At 36.5% G+C, this 19,470-nt stretch overlaps 1 protein-coding gene across 10 annotated transcripts in view; it reads right to left on the bottom strand.

The window, feature by feature from the left end:
* Positions 1-19,470, bottom strand: part of ANKRD31 (ankyrin repeat domain 31) — a 64,110-nt gene that overhangs the window by 2,864 nt on the left and 41,776 nt on the right. For 7 of the 10 annotated variants that reach the window (XM_064405570.1, XM_064405571.1, XM_064405575.1 and 4 more), the window contains 3 exons: positions 16,559-17,618; positions 13,204-13,344; positions 12,521-12,617 (listed from right to left, as the gene is read on the bottom strand). In XM_064405570.1, coding sequence (XP_064261640.1) covers positions 12,521-12,617; positions 13,204-13,344; positions 16,559-17,618 — 1,298 coding nt within the window. Of the gene's footprint in view, positions 1-9,241; positions 9,404-12,520; positions 12,618-13,203; positions 13,345-16,558; positions 17,619-19,470 lie in introns of those variants that run through there. The other 3 variants (XM_064405578.1, XM_064405579.1, XM_064405573.1) reach the window with 2 other exon arrangements.

The raw sequence follows: 19,470 nt of genomic DNA, 5'->3' as shown, positions 1-19,470 counted from the left end.
AGAAGAGAGAGGTTGGTGTTCAGAGGTGCAAATAGTCTTTTGTGCATTTTACAATCTTGGTGCATGTTCAGTACACATAACACAGTACATAATGGAACAAAAGGTATGATCTGATGTCTGGAATATATTTAAGTATCACTGACTGCAACAAAGATGGGCAGGCTGCACACTAGACCAGCGTGGAAAGTTACATCACAACACTCCTCACACTTATGAAGCAGCAGTTAGTCACACCAGAAGAAGCCAACTTATACACTCATTTAGAAGTGATGTTTTAAAGGGTACAAGGAATGCTTGGATAAAAAAAAAAATCACAAAATAGTTTTAAAGACAACCTCAGGTAAAAATGATCATATGCCTGCAATTTTTTAAAAAGAAAATAAATAGCAGAAACTGAGATGATGCATTTTCATTAATGCTAAGTATACAATGGCATGACAGGCATGACTTCAACCTGCTCTAGTTTGTTGAAAAAATGCTTTTTTTTGTTCTGAAATTTCCACATTTTGTATAAAGTAGAAGGAAAATTCTTAGCAAAGCCTGTAACTAATTTAACACCTGTATTGATAGATCATAATTGGAGAAAATATGCTATTTTCTTACTTTGGAAAGGCTCTTCTCTGTACTGCAATGATTTAACTTACTGACTAAAAATTCTCAACTCAAATGTGAAGTGTAAGAGAGATAGGACCAAATACATATATTGAAGTCACCTTTTTCAGCAGCAGCTTTCTTTGTTGATCTCTTTGTGTCAAATTTATGTTTTACCTATTGGATTAACATTTTGTCGATTAAACATCACTATTCCACCGTGAGTACTTTACCTAAGAGAATAATTAACATAGCTAATCTCTATATTCTCCACTTCTCAGTAATTTTAGATTACTGTGTTAACAGTTAACATCTATCAAAACCACAGTAATTTATACATCCTAAAGCTGCCTTTCTCAGTTCTGACACCAGTGTTTGATAAAAAAGTTTCAATATCCACAGACAGTAATTCTCCCCAGTAGGTAGGAATCGGTATTTTGGTTCATGTGTTTCTTTCTCTGACACCAATGATTTCTTTTCCTTTGCATTTTTCTTTCTCAAGTCTTTCTACCCTTTCTCTCTCCCTTTGCTACTATATTTAATCTTCTGATATGCACTTTGATGTTTCCTTCCTGCATTTTGCTGACTGTTAACTCTAATCCCCTTAAAAAAGATTGGCAGTTTAGATTAGCTGTAATCAGCCACAAAAGTTTCCTATACTGTTATCCAAAACTCAGTGCCTCAGGTACAGAAGCAAACCTAGTAAATTTAGACACATAAGCAGGGCTTTTTTCTCGTTTTCCACCCTTGCTGTCCTATTCTGTCAGTCTTCTATCATCTTCATGAACAGAAAGATAAAGTATCAACATCAGAATGAGGGGTTTTTTCAATAAATATGGGGAAAACATATGGTGTCTCTTGATAGCTTTTCCATCCTGCTTATCAACATCCCTTCTGTCTTTGAAGGCATCTATTTTAATCTTATAGTTTTGAAACCACTCTAAGTATTTTCAACTTGTGTTTCCATTTTGTTGCATCTCTACCAGTCCTTGTCTTTTGTGGCTGCTAAGAATCTGAAAATTGTATTTAAGTAGAATTTCCATTAATGGTACAACTACATGAATATCAGACTATAATGTCCAGTTGCATAAGCATTAGTCAGTGAAGAGGAGATTGTCACTTCAGTGCAGAGTTACCATTTTCTGATCACTCAAATAGCTCCTGAAAGACCAGGCCTTAAAAATCCCACTAGTATCTACCTTATTGTTCCCAAGCAAGAAGGTACGGGAACTATCCAAAAACTGGGTTACATATTTTACAATTATCTTACTGGTGTAAATTATCTGTAAAAGAATTTAAATGCTCTTGTAATTTAGGCAACATATTTGAGTAAATTTACAAGCATCAGTACATCGAATTTCAATGCTTCTATAGAACAGGTAATGATGATTGTCAGATCTGAGGGAAAGATAACTGATTTGCAGTATCTGGCAAAGCCACAGGAGATTTTATCCTTCTGAGACTCAAAAGGATCTGGTTCAGCACAACTAGCCTAGACACAGGCTACAAATGCGTAAGCAAAGAGAAGATCTAAGAACAACACATTTAAAGGTGACAGTATTTGATCTAAACTGCCACAACAGAATATTAATAGAACAAAAATCTGTCTTAAGTGCTTTCAAGTTTCTTGGGCCTTACCCACACTCCCCTCAAGAAAAGATCAATCACAATCCAAGGGTTCCAACAGGCATTGTCTATTCAGACCAAGTAAGGCCTCAGAAATGACAGCCAGCACTTCATATAAACAACATTTTTGGGCCTTCTGAATCTTTAAAAAAAGGCTGCTACTGGATTAAGGCACAATGATGCTGCCCATGCTAGTAATAATTTTGAAAATAACTTTTTCTTTCAGATTAACTGTTCCTATTACCTATTACACTGAACCTCGACACTACCTGGATTAACACCTGAAATTTAATAACTAAGCTGAAAAGTTCACCAGGGCAGTTCAATACAGCACTGGTTCATTATATTCTACAATTTTTAAGGAAGAAGAAGAAATCTCAGTTAGAGGAATAGGAGCTTTTGGCTAGTTTAGCCTGACATTAAAGCTTTCCTATGCCTTATTTCCCTTTAACCCAGACACACGGCCTGGTACATATAACTATTATTCTCTCCTAAGATTAGAATGTATCAATGGTTTCTGTTACAGACAGAAGCTTTACTTAATATTTTCCTGAGGCTTGAGTGAAAGCAAGTAACTGCCTTTTGTGTTCTTCAGGTTTTCAAAAATTTGTTTTCATGCCCTATCAAATAGAAAGAAAAGATGGTCGAGACCTGGTATTTTGGAAGAAGACAGATTGCCATTGTAAGACCAGAACTTTATCTGACAAAACATAATGTTTTCCCAGTAATTTAATAGCTTTTTTCCCTCTAAATGCATTCACTTGTTTCAGGTCTCCCCAGGGTTCCTGATTCACTTTACATTATATAGATGTCAATTCTTTTTTTCTCTTGTAAACGCTGGAGTCCATAGTGTCTGTCCTTACAAACCAATCAGTAAGGAGAGATCTTCTTCTAATGAACAGATCAATCATGTCATCAGACACCAGAAGTTAAATTGGTGTCCACCCACTACAAGATACAGGCTAGCAGGAATTTTGACTAACTGCATTGTGAAGCTTTGTGTTCATCTCCATCCCGATGTTGAAAGTACTTTTTCCCCAAGAATTAATCTATCAAGTGACTTAAATCATGGCACACTACATTTTTTGCACTGGTAATTATGGACCTTTGAAAAAAAAAATCAAAGATTATTTATAGCATCATAATAATAAATAAACAATTTCAGTTTGGAAGCTCCTTAATGGACTATAATGACCAGATAATTCATAGAACAGCTGTAACAGTGCCAGAAGGACATAGAGCACCTCCTGATAGTACCTTAGTTTATGGTTTCATCACATATCAGGCATGACTCTCATGTATGATCTATAGGTTTAGTTCATCATCTGCATATAACTGAAATCTGTACAGCAGCAATGTGGAATTTAATTCATACTTTCACAATTCATTATTTTATTCCATTCCTTCTAGATAAAATTGCTTATTTGAGAAAGAAACATTTCTTTCTCCACTCAGTAAAGGATAGTATTCCTTGGAAGTTCAAGATTTTTTTATGTATCCAGTGATATTGGCAAAAGCAATGTCATAAAGCAGAAAAAAGTATTAGGTGTTGAGAATCATTCTTCCTTTGAGCTACTCCGTAACAGTGGCCTTTCTTGTTGCACTGTGTCTGCATAATAAAAGGACTTGCAGGTATGATTAGAGACCAAGTATTCATGCCTTTTATTCCACAGCATCAATTTCAAGGCTTACACTGAATTCTTAAATTACTTTATGCTTCATATGGTAGAAAACACTATTTCCACAAATGAACCCAAAGATGTTATGCTTTTTCAAGACACACAGTTAATAGTTCATCTGTTTCTAAATGTCTGAAAAATGTACAACAGAAATATTACTTTATAGGCTTCTTTAGAGCATTTCCCAGATAAGTGATACGAATATATTCTTTTCAACTAACCTTCTGCCTACGTCATGATCTTATGTAGTAACTGTTTCTTCTACATATCCTGGGGTATATGGCTGTTACAGTAACAAACGCTTATTATGTGACATATACTGAATTATTATTTTTCAGGTACATTGGATTGGTGCATCAAGATACTGTTACATTATTTAATTAACAATGTGGCAAAGCCAGGCCTGCCAATGTATTGCAATGTTTCAATAATCCCTCAGAGAAACAAAATGACAATATAAATCTTAGCAGCTCTTTTTTGCTAGAGATGTAAAATTATCTTTTCCCCAAAAGGTGAGAGAAGTATAATTGACATACATGCCAATACTAACCGAGAACTGTGCACATCCTCCCAAAAAAGAATCTATCTTCAAGACTGAATTTATAAATAAATAAAATAAAATAAATACTTCTAAAATAAAACAAAATGGCTGGTTCAATTTTTCTTATTAAAAATATATTTCTATTAAAAAATATTTTTACACAGCTGTCCAGATGACCTTTCAGATTCTCAATTAAGTCCATCACTGTATTTAAAAATCAATGATTTTGAACTCAACATCAACAAAAGTATATACTAATATCCGTTCTTAAAAGACCCAAAGATTGCTTTAAAAATAATTGTAGGAGACTATTTCTTGGTATGACTAGGAGGGTGTAGATTCCCAGCATACGATTCTTTCTATTATGTTATTGTTGTAGACTTGATTATATAATGATTAACTTGTATATTCATTTGAAATGAAAATGGTTCTCTAAAATAATTTCTAACCATTTTAGAAAACCTGAAATTAATGTGCCAAGATAGTGCATAAAAAGTTCCAGCTCCAAAACTGGGTCATTAAAACCAGAACACTTTAAAATTCTTGCAGTTTATAGCAGACTGAAATGCAGGCTGGAAGAGGCAGAAGACTAGTTATAAATCAAGTTTCAGTTCAGGTTAGAAAAGCTCTTTGAAAAACCAACAGCTCCTGTTTTTCATGCACTGGTACAATCTACAGCGGCTGTTTTTTGAGTTTTATGTACAACCTCAGAACAACTTCTAGAGCCTTCTCCTACATTATTATCACATGGTGACTGAAAAACTGAATTGTTTTGTTTAAAAGCTTTGCCGTAACTTTGTTAAAAATGATTCCTGAAAAAAACACCAACCAGATAAAAAAGTGATAAAATTTGAACACTTTCCAAGATAAAATCATCAGGTAATCTCCTAAATATTTTCATTTCTTATTCCCAATGTGAGGTCAAAACAGTTTATCTTGTCTGTCTAAAGCAAAGCAGCAGGCAGAAGCCAGTGCCTCTTGAAGGCTGATGTGTCTCACACTGCCTTGCATTTATTGCTTTCATAAGTAAGACAAGAAAAGATGTGTTTCAGGAAGTAAATCTACAACAGTTCTGTTTGTCTCAGTCTTTTCTCAGTCTCCACAGGACCACCAAAGCAGTTGAAAATTCTATAGTGCACCTGATTAAGAAGATGGGTCTGTTATCAAAGGATTCTTTTACCACTTATTTCACAAAGTAAAAAGGCCAGAAAGCCAATGTTCAAAGCACTCAACTAGGAGTCAGTCTTAAGTACTCCAGCTAAGAAGCTGGACTTCTTAAGGGAACATAGTTTCTGTATCAATAAAAGGGACAAAAGTTTTAATAAACAAGTTTCCAACTAGATATTGGGGAAAAAATTCATCCTGAGCATGGTTAAGCATAGGAATACCCATCCCTAGAAATATGCAGAATTTGCCTGGAAAAAACATCAAGAAACCTTATCTAATTTGGAAACTGGTCCTACTTTGAACAGAAGGTTGGACTGAAGATTTCCAAAGGTCCCAATGAACCTACATTAGCCTACGATTCTGTGCAATCACAGTATCATCTGCGATGATTGGTTTCTTCTGAAGCAATTTTCCAGTTTCAGAAAAATCTGGCTTACAGATAAGAAATACAGACATAGATACCTAGAACTGGTTTCCATGGCATACAGTCCCTGACAGTTGTTTCTTCCCCTAGCCCCCTTTGCCTGCCCACAAGTTTTGGCCCTCTGAAAAGTGATTTTTGTTTGTCTCTTGCTAGCTACATTCAGATTCAGACTTATGGTAAAGTCTGAATCAATCATATGACATATTACGTTCCTACCCTGCTGACAGTCAAATAACAGCAAGTAGAGGATTTTGGAAAGCAAGATGAAGGAAGCCTATGCCTTAGCCAAGGTATGTAGTTACTGGAAAATACTACTCTGTAAATTCTGCAGATAGAACTGTGCACTTCTTTGTAAAGCATGCAAGCATGTAAAACAAATGCCTGGAACTTTACAGTACTGAATAGTACTTTGAAGTATTTTCTCTGTGAGCCATAAAGAAGAGAGAACAGTGCAATAGTTGCACCCTGAAATATCCCCAGGACTGAAAATTATAATGGATAGACATATTTGTCTACAATCTCACTGTTCTTCCCCAGTACAAAATACAAAGAATATATAGTTCACCTCCTTTTAGAGACTTTTAGAGTCACATAAATGGGGACATAGTGTAGTTGATGAATATTCTACTATAGGTAAGGAAGAAAAAATACATATGAGATGTCGGAATTTTGTTTTCTGTTTGTATATGGTTTGTTCGCTGGGGGGTTTTAAATATTTCAAGTACTTCTCCTTCACATCACTGTTGCCATTATTAATAGTATGATAAGCTACTACTTCAGTAATACCCAGTCCAAAAAATTCAGATATATAGAATCAAGTTCCTTAAGCCATGCTATTTTTGTTAGAAATAATAAACTTGGGGTTCTCAGTTTACATCTTGACTTTTCAACCACTAATGTTACTCATCATCTTTTTCTGCTTTCCTTCAACACAAAGAAGAGAATAGTAAAGTTTTCTAGTGAAAGTAGTTTCTGATATAACTGTCTGAGCCGAACCAGAACCCAAGGTTCTGATGTGAAGTACAGTACAGCACAAAATATATTATTATACAATGGTCTAGATTTGTTGCTTGGATTATGCTACAAAGTATCTTCAACAGTTCAAATATGCATATGAAATCCCTGTCCTGAAAAGTTTACAATTTAAAGTGTAATGGAAGACTGTTGCAAATATGCACCTGCAGTGTTATTTGGTAGCTTAATTTTACACTTGTTTAGGTACTGACACATATAACAGCTAAGTTTCATTTAACCGGAATGTTCACATGGATTTAAATGCTCTCCTGTTAAGTCAGCCATTTCAGCATCATAACTTTGTACTGGTGTACAAGACAGGACGACCAACTATCAAGAAAACTGAAATTAATTACCCATCATTTTCCAGGACTAGTAAAGTCCACAAAGTAAACTTTGCAGCTGAGCTTTACCTTCAGATTTTATTTAGCATGAAGTAAAACAGTGGTAGCATTGTGTATGTGCCTAGTTCTTTGGAAACAGAACTAGAGGGCAAACCAATGCAGTAAATCCATCTATGGGTTGTGGGCCTTCTCATAGCACTTACAAAATTTAATTTAAGAGACTTCTTGAAACACTCATCCTGAGATGCTTGCAAAGAAATTTCCTTCTTAAATAGGAGTTTGCTTTTTACAGTTTATTTTAAATTTGGTCAGACTGTGAAACTTGAGAAGCTTTCACTCAGACCTCCACTCAAAACATTTGAGATCCACAAGGCAGAGATGTCAAAACTGAGACGGTGGATAAATTCTGACATATTATACTGCATGTTCAGCAGCTTTTTTTCTTCAATTGACAGATTAATTATAGTAGGTATGAACAAAAAGTTATATATGGAACAAATTTACAGTTCATTAATTTTTATTGTAACATGTATCTTTAATTTTGCATTATCTCCACTGTCTGTTAATGGTTACTTTTGCTACACTATAACTCAGCACTCTTGCTGTAACTGTTTCCATTCAGGACTAAGCACCTAGATGGTAGGCTGACAATGACCATATATGCTACAAGACCATTATTTTGGCAAGCAGAACACAAATAGTAGGCATATTTGAGAAAATGTCAACATGGCTGTTCATTTGTTCAGCAGAGATACATAACTTCTATAAACCATATAGTATTTGTTACTTTTCAAGTAATATCAAAGAGCAGTTCAATCTGGGTTTTTTGATATAAATAAATGTAGCAATCTACTACACCATCTTTTTTTTGTAACTTTAAAGACCACCTTCCTCCAAATATTCTACCCTGCCATTTAAGATACAAAGCCTGTTTGTTTCTATTAAAAAAAAAAAAGGAAAAAAAAGAAAAAAATATTTAAAAAAAGAAAAAAAGGTAACAAAACATTTTCTCTAGAGGTTTCTCAGCTTAATTCTTTGCAAGGTAGCTGTAGGGCCTATGTACAGAAGCATTAAGAATTGCTTTAAAATGTGGATGCACTTTTAGTTTACATTGACCAACAAAGCCTCGATTCACATCTGTTTTCTCTCTTACTGCCTCCCACATCAGACCTGGCTCAGCACTGTTACCCTCGCCAGTGCAGTATTATCTGGCACTGGGGTTTGAGCTGATCACTTTAACTTTGCACCAGGGTAAGTCAGGGTAATCACAGGCAATAGAGGCAAAAATACCAAATGAAGTGCAATAGGCACTGTTCAAATCATACAAGATTACAGATAGGGTTTAATTTGCAATCAATGTAAAAATGCAATACTGAAAACACAAAGTTAGAAGCTTGGTCAACTACACAAAGGTCAGAGCACCTTCAGAAGCATTTCCACACTACCCTTTCAATTGGATTACACAAGATTATTTAGAAATGCCTATGTATCTTATTTCTCCATCTAAATCAAGAAGACATTCTCTGTACTATTATTTTTTGAGACATTTAATTGAGTACTCAAAATGATATGAAGTTATCTTGTTAACTACACCAAAATAGCAAAATGTTTCTAATTTGGACACCGGAAAGTTGAGCATACTGAGCTCTGAAAAACGCTGCTATTGGGTCATTTAGATCAATCTAAACCCTCAGGAGTATAATAATTTTCCCCAGCACTCTTTCCCTTCTACACACAAATCAATTCCATGCCACCTACTTTTCTTTTTCCTTTCATATCTCTTGTATAGCCCTTGCATCCACCATTAGGTTTTCTAGACTGCAAAAAAAAACACTTACTCATAAATTCCCTGGCAACAGCTGCTTCTCCTTCAGCACACAGCTCTCACAACTTTTGTTTGTGGCAGTGATGTGGTGTTTGGCTGCGTGCTACTCAGGTCAAAGCTCCCAAGAGGCTGAGCAATGGAGTCACTACCAGGATTTGATAGTGCTGGTGGTTCCTTGTGATAAATTCTTTCCTGGGAGCATGAAAAGATACTTTTGTTCAAAGAACAAGAAGTATCACTTAACACTGATGGTTTAAACCACAGAGAAGTTATGCTTTTTATTTTTCTTAATTTGTTACTTGGTATTTTCACTTAGCCTTATATCACCTAACTCATGTAGAGTGCAAACTTTCCTTTGCTCCTCTACCAACCCAGTAGTTGCTGCGGTAAGATGACTGGAGCTTGTTTTTTTGGTTTTTAAAAAAATCTACATCTTCCTTGGCAAAATTACAACAGACACTGCAAAACTCTAACTTGAAAAGTAGCTTCCTAAATGTACGTGCTTCATTGCTTGCCTCAAGGAAAACAGAAACATACCATATCACGTACTAGCATAGCACAGCTTTCTCACTTGCTTTCAAGCATTCCTCCTCAATTCAGTTTAATACTCCATACCTGAAATACAACTAACATAAACCTTTCAAAACAGCTTATGGTTCAGCCATTAAGAAATCATTTGGATTCCCTTGAAAACACTCTTCTTCCATACAACTTTGGGACCTTTCATGAACTATAGAGGAACAAGAGCTGTTTTAATCTTTACAGGTGGCTAATGGTTATTAAAGGCAGTAAGGAATTGTTTGAGCAAAAGAATTGGACTAGTCATGCTGTTTTCCAAAGACTGTCTTCCTGAAATAGCAATCTACAAAATGAATGTGCAGATCACACTTGCTGTAACAACTGAATAAGCTTTTCTTTTAAGCCACTTTACTGGAATTTCAATGTGAAATACTTAACACCAACATTTGCTCTACAACTTAAATCTGTTCTTCAGCTGACATCTGCTTCTGAATCATTATTCTTGGTCATTTTTAACAAACATTACGACAACTATCAGAAAGCATAGAGAAATTCTAAGCCATATAATAACTGTTTCTTCTGTTTTCCTGCAGACAGATAGTCTAAAAGTATTGCTCATTTGCTTAATCACTTTTGTTTACTTTTCACTCAGGCTTGAATACACTAATTGTTGCTTTCTGCTAGCATGATCCTAGGAGAGACTGAAGACTCAGACTCAAAGAAGCTACATACACTGAAATTTAGTTAGGATTTAGATGACCAATTCCGAAATTGCAATCTCTACTGCATCTATTAAATACCTGCATAGGTCTGGGACTGCTTCACTTCACGGGCTCTTCAAGTTTTTTGTACTAACACCCCTAAGTAGCTAGAAGTCTGATGCTATATACACACTGAAGCACCTTATAAATCTCAACCAAGCTGAAAAACTGGATCATTTCTTGTGTTAGCAGCCACAGAACCGCAGCTCCTTCTCTTCTTGCCAAGGGCCCTTGATTTGGTAGAGGTTCCTAGGACATGCTTCCTAAACTGGGCTGTACAAAAAGGTAACTGCTTCATTGGCAGCTGCTTCTTTCTATTACAAGATGGCTAGGTATAGATAGGCCGCATATATCATTTTCTTCCCACTTCTCCAAGCTCTTCACACAGTAGCTCAATGAACACTGGGCCAAGGTATGGGAAGCTACAAGGAGAGTGAGTGATAGGTATTTTAAAAAAAATAGCATTCTCCTCCAAAATTGCTCAAATTCCCAGGCCCCAGTCTTCTTTTCTAACGATGCTCTGGGACACATGGAAAAAAAATCATTAATACAGAAAGAAAAAAGAAGTTTGGTTCTCTGAAAAGCAGAAAAAACTTCTACTATACAATACACACAGGCCCTAAGCATATTAGAAAGATAAAAAAGTGCCTGGGAATGTCTCCAGGCAAGCAGTACAGAATAGTTCACATATCCACACCAGCAAACTTTCCTCTGCTTTTGAGCAAGCTGGCTGCAGGCAAAGTATCTGTTGGAAAAAGCACTTGGAACAAGCTAACTCATGAACTGAGCTTGGAAACCATTTGAGGGTTGTCCAATGACTAGAACTGTACTCACAAAACAACAGTGCAGATTAATTCTCTTCTGAAACAATTTAAGGCACTGTTAATGTCCTACATATCTGGCCATGTAGTATCTGAAGTGGAACTGAAACTGAGAACACTTTGACTTTCCCTCCATCAACTTCTCACCTAAGACTAATGGTTAGGCAGTGGCTACTGTGATCTTAAATCACATATCACAAAAAAAAAACTTCCTTAAATACTCCTTTCCAGATGACCTGGACTACTTGGGAAAAATGCTTGCTGATCTTCAGACTGACTTTTGTTTGTCAAGAATAGTTTTTGACTAAATCGATTTCTCTGTTCTAGAAGTTACAACATTTATAATAAATTTTTCACAATACAAATAATTCAGAAGAACTAGTGAAATTTTCAAAGGCCTATCAAAAGTTTCGAAACTAAATCCAGATCTAAGTCACTTACACCTTGTATAAACTGAAGTTACTGAAGCAAGGAAAAATAAACTCATCATCTGGAAGCACTTAGCCTCTGGCAAATACCAGTAGAACATAGTAATTTGAATATCAAATTAGTTCTTTTTATTACCTTTAAATTTACCTTCAGTTTACTGTGAAATCCCAGTTCACATGAACTGCAAGGTCTTATCAAATTAACAGAACCAATCCAAAAAGCCCAAAAGTTTTATGGACTCCAAATACAACTGGCTGTCAATAGGACTTGTGTTTCCCTGAGAATACGTTGCTTATCAAAATGAGAAGTTCTGAAGTTCTTAAGTTTGCTAAGCAGTTCTGAAAAAATTGTTCAGTGTCATTTTGTCATAGCAATGCACTTTGTTTCTTTTGACTACCTATTTCTAGAGAATTAAGTATCCCCCTAATTATTAGTGTTGCTTAGGCAATAGAATAAAAAAAATTAAAACAGCTCACCTGAAACTTCACTTTAAGTAAATATTATAATATAAAGTGTTACTTTTTTTTCTTTGTTATATATAGCAACGAAATAATTAGTAACTATTCTCTTCACACAACAAATCTATAGAAGTGTACTTTTTTAGACTTTATGTACAAGTTCTGGCACTATTTACATTTCAATATCAAGATCAGAGATAACCATACACCCCAGAAAAGAAAATCAGAAAGTAACAGAGGAATTTTGGGCTTTAAGTTCTTTAGAAATCACTTTCTTCTGCTTTCAGTTATGAACAATATTGGACTTTAGGTGGTACATACCTAAAGGATTTCCTTTCTGTGTTGGCAACTCCACATCACTGGAACCTGACACTTCACCAACACTAAATTTTGACAATTCTGTCCCAAGATATGTAACCTGTAAAAAGAAATCTAGATGGATAACTGATTGTTTTAATTAGTATTTTTGGGGGGTTTTTTATGATAGCTGTAGAAACTTCACTTTTCTTTTAAAACTGAGTTTACGTACTTGTAAGCCTAATCTGTATCTGTCAGGATCAAGGAGAAATTATGCTAATTTGAATTCTAATTGAAAAAAAAACCCCAAGCATAATACAGCCCATCTGTAATGCCCTTTAAACTCTGCCGGTGTTTTCACAACAGTTGTGCGTGACTCCCTGACATTTCAGGAAGTTTGCTCATTTTTATTCAAACTACCTTTCAGTTTTCTCTATCAGTCTCAAAATTTTTAAAGCTACTCTTCCAAATCTCTTTTAGCTTACAGTGTGAGCATTCCACATTCTTTCAACATTCATGATGAGTTCATCACTATATAGCTATGTAGCTACAACACTTTCTTTGCTGCTCATTCATTAAAAGTGAGAAGATATTTAAAATGCAGGCTTGTACCCCCTTTTACTTTAATAACAGTAAGGAGATCTAGATTAGTGAAACTTGTTATAGCCATTCATTATTGCTAACTTCGGGAATCACATCAGGCCTACCTTATTCCACACATACTTCCATGTCACAGAAATATCACTTCCTAGTAGATCTTTAATCCACTGAACTGGATTCTGTAATATTTGTCCTTTACTGGTTCTGATCTTGCCATTCTTCAAGAGCGTCGCTTTATGACTAAATTCCTAAAAAAAATAGAAATAATTTCAATTAATAAATTAACAAATATAATATCTTTTACACATGAAAAATGCCAAATCACAATATAGCTGAAAAGCTGCAGCTAATTCTGTTTTTCTTTGGAAAAAAGTTAAGTAATCTAATGCCACTATCAAAAACTGTATAAAATAAGATGATTTATTCCACCAGAATAAGATGCTTTAGCCAATCAGGGGATAAATCTCCCTATGTGTGTTTGTCAGAACTGTATTTGTATCTTAGTTCTTCTTACACATAACAAGGCTGTGAATAAATTAATGTGCAACAGTGAACTCAGGCACTCACATGAGGCAAATCTGTGCAACAAGAAACTGCCATACAAGGTACATATATGTCAGAGTGCAGTTTCAGCAACCAGTCAAACATGAAACATATTTGCACAAAAATCTCCCTTACATCAAGGGATATAACTTACGTGTTTTAGGAGGAACCTAACAGCCTTACCTTACGCAAAATTAAGTACAAACGAACTTATTGTTAATGCCTCTTTCATAACTTTAATACAGCCCAGTTCATCAAACATCTACACCTCTCCAGAAGCACATGTTATAGCTGTTTATAGTTGAATAAGTCATGGTTTTGTCATATTGGCCTCAGTTGACTAACACAGCTAAATAATGCAACAATTAGCTCTTGATCAACTCTGTTAGAACTTAGTAAGGTCACTTATCATTAATAAGGTTAAACAATCCAAGTAATAGAATGATGCACCAGAAAATACTGAACAATCTCCTACCATATCCACCGGCTTTAAGAATTAAATTAAGACAATTAACTCAAATATTTCAACGAGCACTCAACGGAGTTTATAAGTTCACAGTTTCACAACCTAGGTCTACAGCATTGAACAACTGCATTCTGCCTGTCCAAAGCTAACCTTTAGTAATGACTGTGTACCAGCTGTATGTTGGTATATTGCATGTATGTTGTTATCAAATACATCTCTATAATGATAAAGAAGGGAAATTTACTGATCATCTCTTTGCAATGCAACAGACACTGGCTTCTAAATTTCGATTTCCATAGCACTGTCTTCCAAGACATAAATTAGTGTCATTTTCATCCTAGTAAAGATCATTGACTTTTCTACATGCCAAACACTAGTACTTGCAGCACTGGGTTACAATTCCTTAGGATCCACATGCATCAAGCTGCTATCACAGACAACTGTCTTGAAAACTTACAGTAGGAATACTGAATTTTTCATCCTTTCATTTAGTCATCTTGCAGTCCAAATAGTCCAATAGTCCAAAGGAATATTACATGTTCTTCAAAAAAAAGAAGCATGCCTCCATACCTATCGTATGGCCTGATGTACACCCTTGTGACTTATACTATCCTATGCTCCAGAACACAAGACCACACAAAATGGCAGCTCTCAGCAGAAAAGCAGTCCTGAGATTATAGGTGTAGGAAAAGAGTTCTTTCTACATTAACTAAACTGGGAGTTGGCCAAAAAGAACTTTTCATACTTTTATCAATATGCTGCCCTGGAAATTAACTAGCTGCGTTGGTTTTGCACAGCCTGGTTTATTGTAGCGGGGGACAGGGGGTGGGCAGGGTGGCACAGAGGTGCCTTCTGTGAGAAGCTGCCAGAAGCTTCCACCATGTCTGGCAGAACCAGTCCCTGATGGCTCTGAGGATGGACATGCTGCTGGCCAACCTGAACCAGTTAGAGATGTTGGTAATGTCTCTGTGATAACATATATAAGAAGAAAATCAAAACAAAGTGGACACAGTTTTTCCTTGCCAGAGAAGAGGAGGAGGTGAGAACGTGTGAGGGAAACAACATGGAGACTCCAAGGGCAGGGGAGAAGGAGGGCAGGAGGTGCTCCAGGCACTGGGGCCGAGATTCCTCTGCAGGCTGTGGTAAGACCAGGGTGAAGCAGCTGTGCCCCTGCAGCCCATGGGGATCCAGGGGGATGCAGAGATCCACCCACAGCCCGTGGGGGAGCTGCCCATGCTGGAGCGGGTGGATGCCTGGAGGAGGCTGTGGTCCAGTGGGAGACTCTATGGAGAGAGGGGGCCCTGCTTCCAGGCCTGTCTGCCTGCCTGTGGGAGGGACTCAGGTTGCAGCAGTTGTGGGAGGACTGCAGCTCATCAGACTGAAACGGGACAGTTCACAGAGAACTGTGTCCTGTGGGAGGGACCACAGGCATGGCAGGAGAAGGACTCCTCTCCTGAGCAGCAGAAGAAAACCTCGGATGATGAACTGACCAAAATCCCCACGCCCTCTCTCCCTGTGAGTGGGAAGGAAGGAGGGGTCAGGGGAGAAAGGTATTTTTTAAGGGCTTGTTTTTATTTCTCATTATCCTCCTCTGATTTTGTTAACAATAAATTCACTTTGTACATCTAAGCTGAGCCTGTTCTGCCCTTGGAGTGTTTTCTCCTGGTCCTTATTTCAACTCATGAACCCTTCGTTAAATTTTTCTCTCTCCTCTGTCCAGCTGTGGCAGGGGAGGGAAAGTAAGTGACTTTTGTGGGTGTCTGGCATTTGGCCAGTGTCAAACTATGACACTAGCTCACATCTGCAAATTCAGTCAATGATTTCCTCAAATGCTCAATACTAAGCCAGGCCCCTAGCAGCTGTTGTGAAAATCTGCTCTTTATTTGGAGGGACAGGGAAATGCTTTTGTATTAAAAAGGAGGGGTTTCTACTGTGTGCTTATAGACTCAGCAAACATGCAAGCAAGAAATTTTGCATATATTCATGCCTATTACAGAACTACAAAATCCTTGATGTCACATTTTTTTAATTTGAGGGACTTGACAGTAATTTCCAAGAATGACATTAAGTCATAACAATGATTACATTGCTGCTCTTTCCAGTATAAAAATAATGTAGATTTTCATGAAAATCAATGTAGATCAGCCAAAGATTCCACTCTGGTTCTAGCAATAAGAAATATTAGCAAACTGGTAATGCAAAGTTAAATACAAATTTTACTTATGCAATATTCTGGGTCTTAAAATTATGGGCTGACAGAAGACTTAATCCATATAATGTTCCTTTTAAACTCATGAACAGTTATCTATAACCAATGAATAAAAATATTCACTAGTAAGTGCTGAAGATGCAGATGAAACCATGAGAACTGCTATTTCCCATTTTAGTGTGTGGGATATTTTCATTATCTGCTAATATTAATATTATTGCTATTATAATTTCTCAACAATTACCTGCAGTTTGAATTCTAAAACATTTTCTCCAGGCTTTATCCTTCCCAATTCAAGCAGATCTATCAACTGAAGTTTTTTCTTACTCTTCCATCCATATCTCACTTGGTTTTGTTCCCATTCCTGATTACCATAACTCTGTGAAGATTTCTCACTGATATTTGCTGGAGAGTCTGTATTTGAGGAAAGATTAGTAAGCATCAGGTTGGCATTAAATGAATTCTCACTACTCTGAAAGACCATTTGCTGCAATGTATTAGAGAAGCTCTTTGTAGATGCCAATAAAATTTCTTCCTGTGGCTGCTGTTGCTGCTGGAAAGCTTCTTTCTTGTTTACATATCTGTGCAGATCCTCATGTGAAAGAATCTGCTTGCAGTCACTGGTTGTCTGATAGACATTCTTACTGACAACAGTGCTTTGGGGTTCTACAATATTTAATGTGTTGGTCATTGAAGTGGGATTTAAAGACCTATTTCTTTGTCCTGCAATTGCTACACAATCAATGTCTTTTTGCTGTGAGCACTTTGTTTTAGCAGTGGAAATAGTAGGTTTGGAAGGCAATGTCATCACTTCTGCAGCATTCATCATGTTTGACATGTTGTCAAAGGCATATTCTCTTACTCTGTTTTCAGATGCCAAAGCATGATCAGAAGCCTCCTTGCTTGTAATTGCTTCTTTATTTGCTCCTGTCTCATCCAAGCAGATGTGTGGATGCTGGCTGCATTCCTGACCTGAAAATCTATTCTCTAAAGAGACATGTGCTTCTACTCTGTTTCCATTAGGCCCGCTGGCACCAAGCCCCATACTAAATGTTACTGTATTAGGACACATGATTTCATTAGCAGTTAAACTTCGTCTTGTATCGCTTTCATGAAAAGTAACTAAGTTTGAGATTTGCTTCTCCGATGATGAATTGAACATTTGCTTTGTTTTTCTGTAAGTTTTTAATTTCTGCACTAATTTTTCCTGGTTTTGGGCAACAGTCAACAGGCTCTTTTGCCTAGAAGCAAGGTTAACTACTTGTTTCCTTAGCGCACCTTTTTTAAATGAGTCTACTGAAGCCCTACAGAAAATAAAGACATTGGAGTTACTGTAAATACAAAATTAAAACAGTTAATAGACAGAACTCACAAAGAACAAGAATATGTTTCAACATTTAAAATCTGCTGACATTTAGAATTTGAACAATAGTTTTATCATGTATGAAGTTTAATGTTCAAATCCCAGGTTTATGAACAACAAAGTGCAGAACCTTGTAGTGGGATACAGAATTAAGATGCAGGTGGGAATCCCATAGAATTAGAATATTAATCATAAAAGCTTCAGAAATAGCCTTGCCTATACCACTCCTTAATTTACAGGATTTATACTCCTATACCACCTTTAATTCAAAGAATCAAAACTGTGCCTGTAGCATCACCAAGTGCTCTTTCAATACCACAAATCATAGTAGCACATTGAATCCCATGTCTCAACAGTCTACTTTGGAGCCTTTTAAAATGAGTTCAGGATAAGTTCCTGAAGGATGATACTATAAGGATTTTTTTAGGGCATACACAATAAAACATTTCATAAAGCTACCATTGTAATAATGCCACATGATCTTTAAGTAAAGAGGACAGAACAGTTTAGGATGTTGCTGTGTAATCTGGGAATGCTGTACCTTCATCAGACCCTTCTCCCAGACTGAGCCTCCTTCCTGTGAAACCCCTTTCCCAGGGGACTTTACATCCATTCTCCTGGAAGAGAATTCTTTATTTGCCCCACTTTCTTTGGTACAAGAGCCATCAACTCAGCATAACACTATTTTCTTCTAATTCCCCTCATGAGACAAGTGGCATCACTACAACTCTAGCGCCATTTTGGGAAGACAGAGAAGTAACAGAAGTTGTAGGAAACAGAACTGCAGTATGGTTTGCTTTTAAGGTGACCCACTGCAGAGATGCCATGGCAGGTAACACCATAACAGTCTCAAAAGAGACTGTTGAGGGGATCAGGACAAAGGTACACTAAGACTAGATGGCTCAGAACAAGGACAGAAAAAACACAGCTTGACAAGATTGTTGTCAGTACTGTGATACTGCCTGGTATCTCATGTGCTTGGAATACGTGTACCAGCAACATATCAGCATACGGTCAATCACTGAGTAATCCAGGACAGCTATGGGCTTTTACACAGGCCAGTGAGGCTTCCACACATTTTTCTAGCAGTTTTTGCTCTGGGAAGTTTTGTTGCTATATTGCTAAACAAGTACAGAAGAAGGTGCAACTGAAGAGGTAAAGACACTGTGACTAAAATGACAAAGTAACTTACAGCCACTAACAAATATAATACTTATTTTCTGTTAATTTTTCTCAGGTAAAAGATATACCTTAGTACAGAAGATGCTAGTACCTATATTTAAGAACAGAAAGGGAACAATGTAAGTAGTATCTCTCTCTGTGTCAACTGGAAAATGGAAAATGTGATGATGCCTCCTGATCTTCTATGGCTTGTGTGACAAAAGTTATAAGCCAATTAATTAAAAATAAGATGCTGACTATATAAATAAAAAAAGTAAATATAACGTGATTTGGAATATAGCTCATTACTACTGATGGATGGCTGTTACACTAGCTGCAGGATATCTGCAATACCCAGAAATATTTATCACTTCACTCTGGAACACAATCTCAGTCTCAATACTAGAAAACAGCTAAGTCACTATTTTGCCCACAAGGATGATTTTGAACTCTAACTCCTCATAAAATCCTTTAAAAAAAAAAAAAGTCTGTAATATGTGCATCTTATATTTTATAGCTGTCAAAATGGCTTGTGACAGAAATATTTAATCTCTTTGCTCAACCAGCCTTTATATTTTGCCATGGGACTACCTGAAAGCTTTACGCTGCAGCTTTTACATGACCAACCAAAT

The sequence above is a fragment of the Passer domesticus genome, chromosome Z, assembly GCF_036417665.1.
Source record: "Passer domesticus isolate bPasDom1 chromosome Z, bPasDom1.hap1, whole genome shotgun sequence".
Taxonomy (NCBI): Eukaryota; Metazoa; Chordata; class Aves; order Passeriformes; family Passeridae; genus Passer; species Passer domesticus.
Note: the sequence above shows the minus strand (reverse complement) of the source record. Positions and strands in the feature narration are given on the sequence as shown.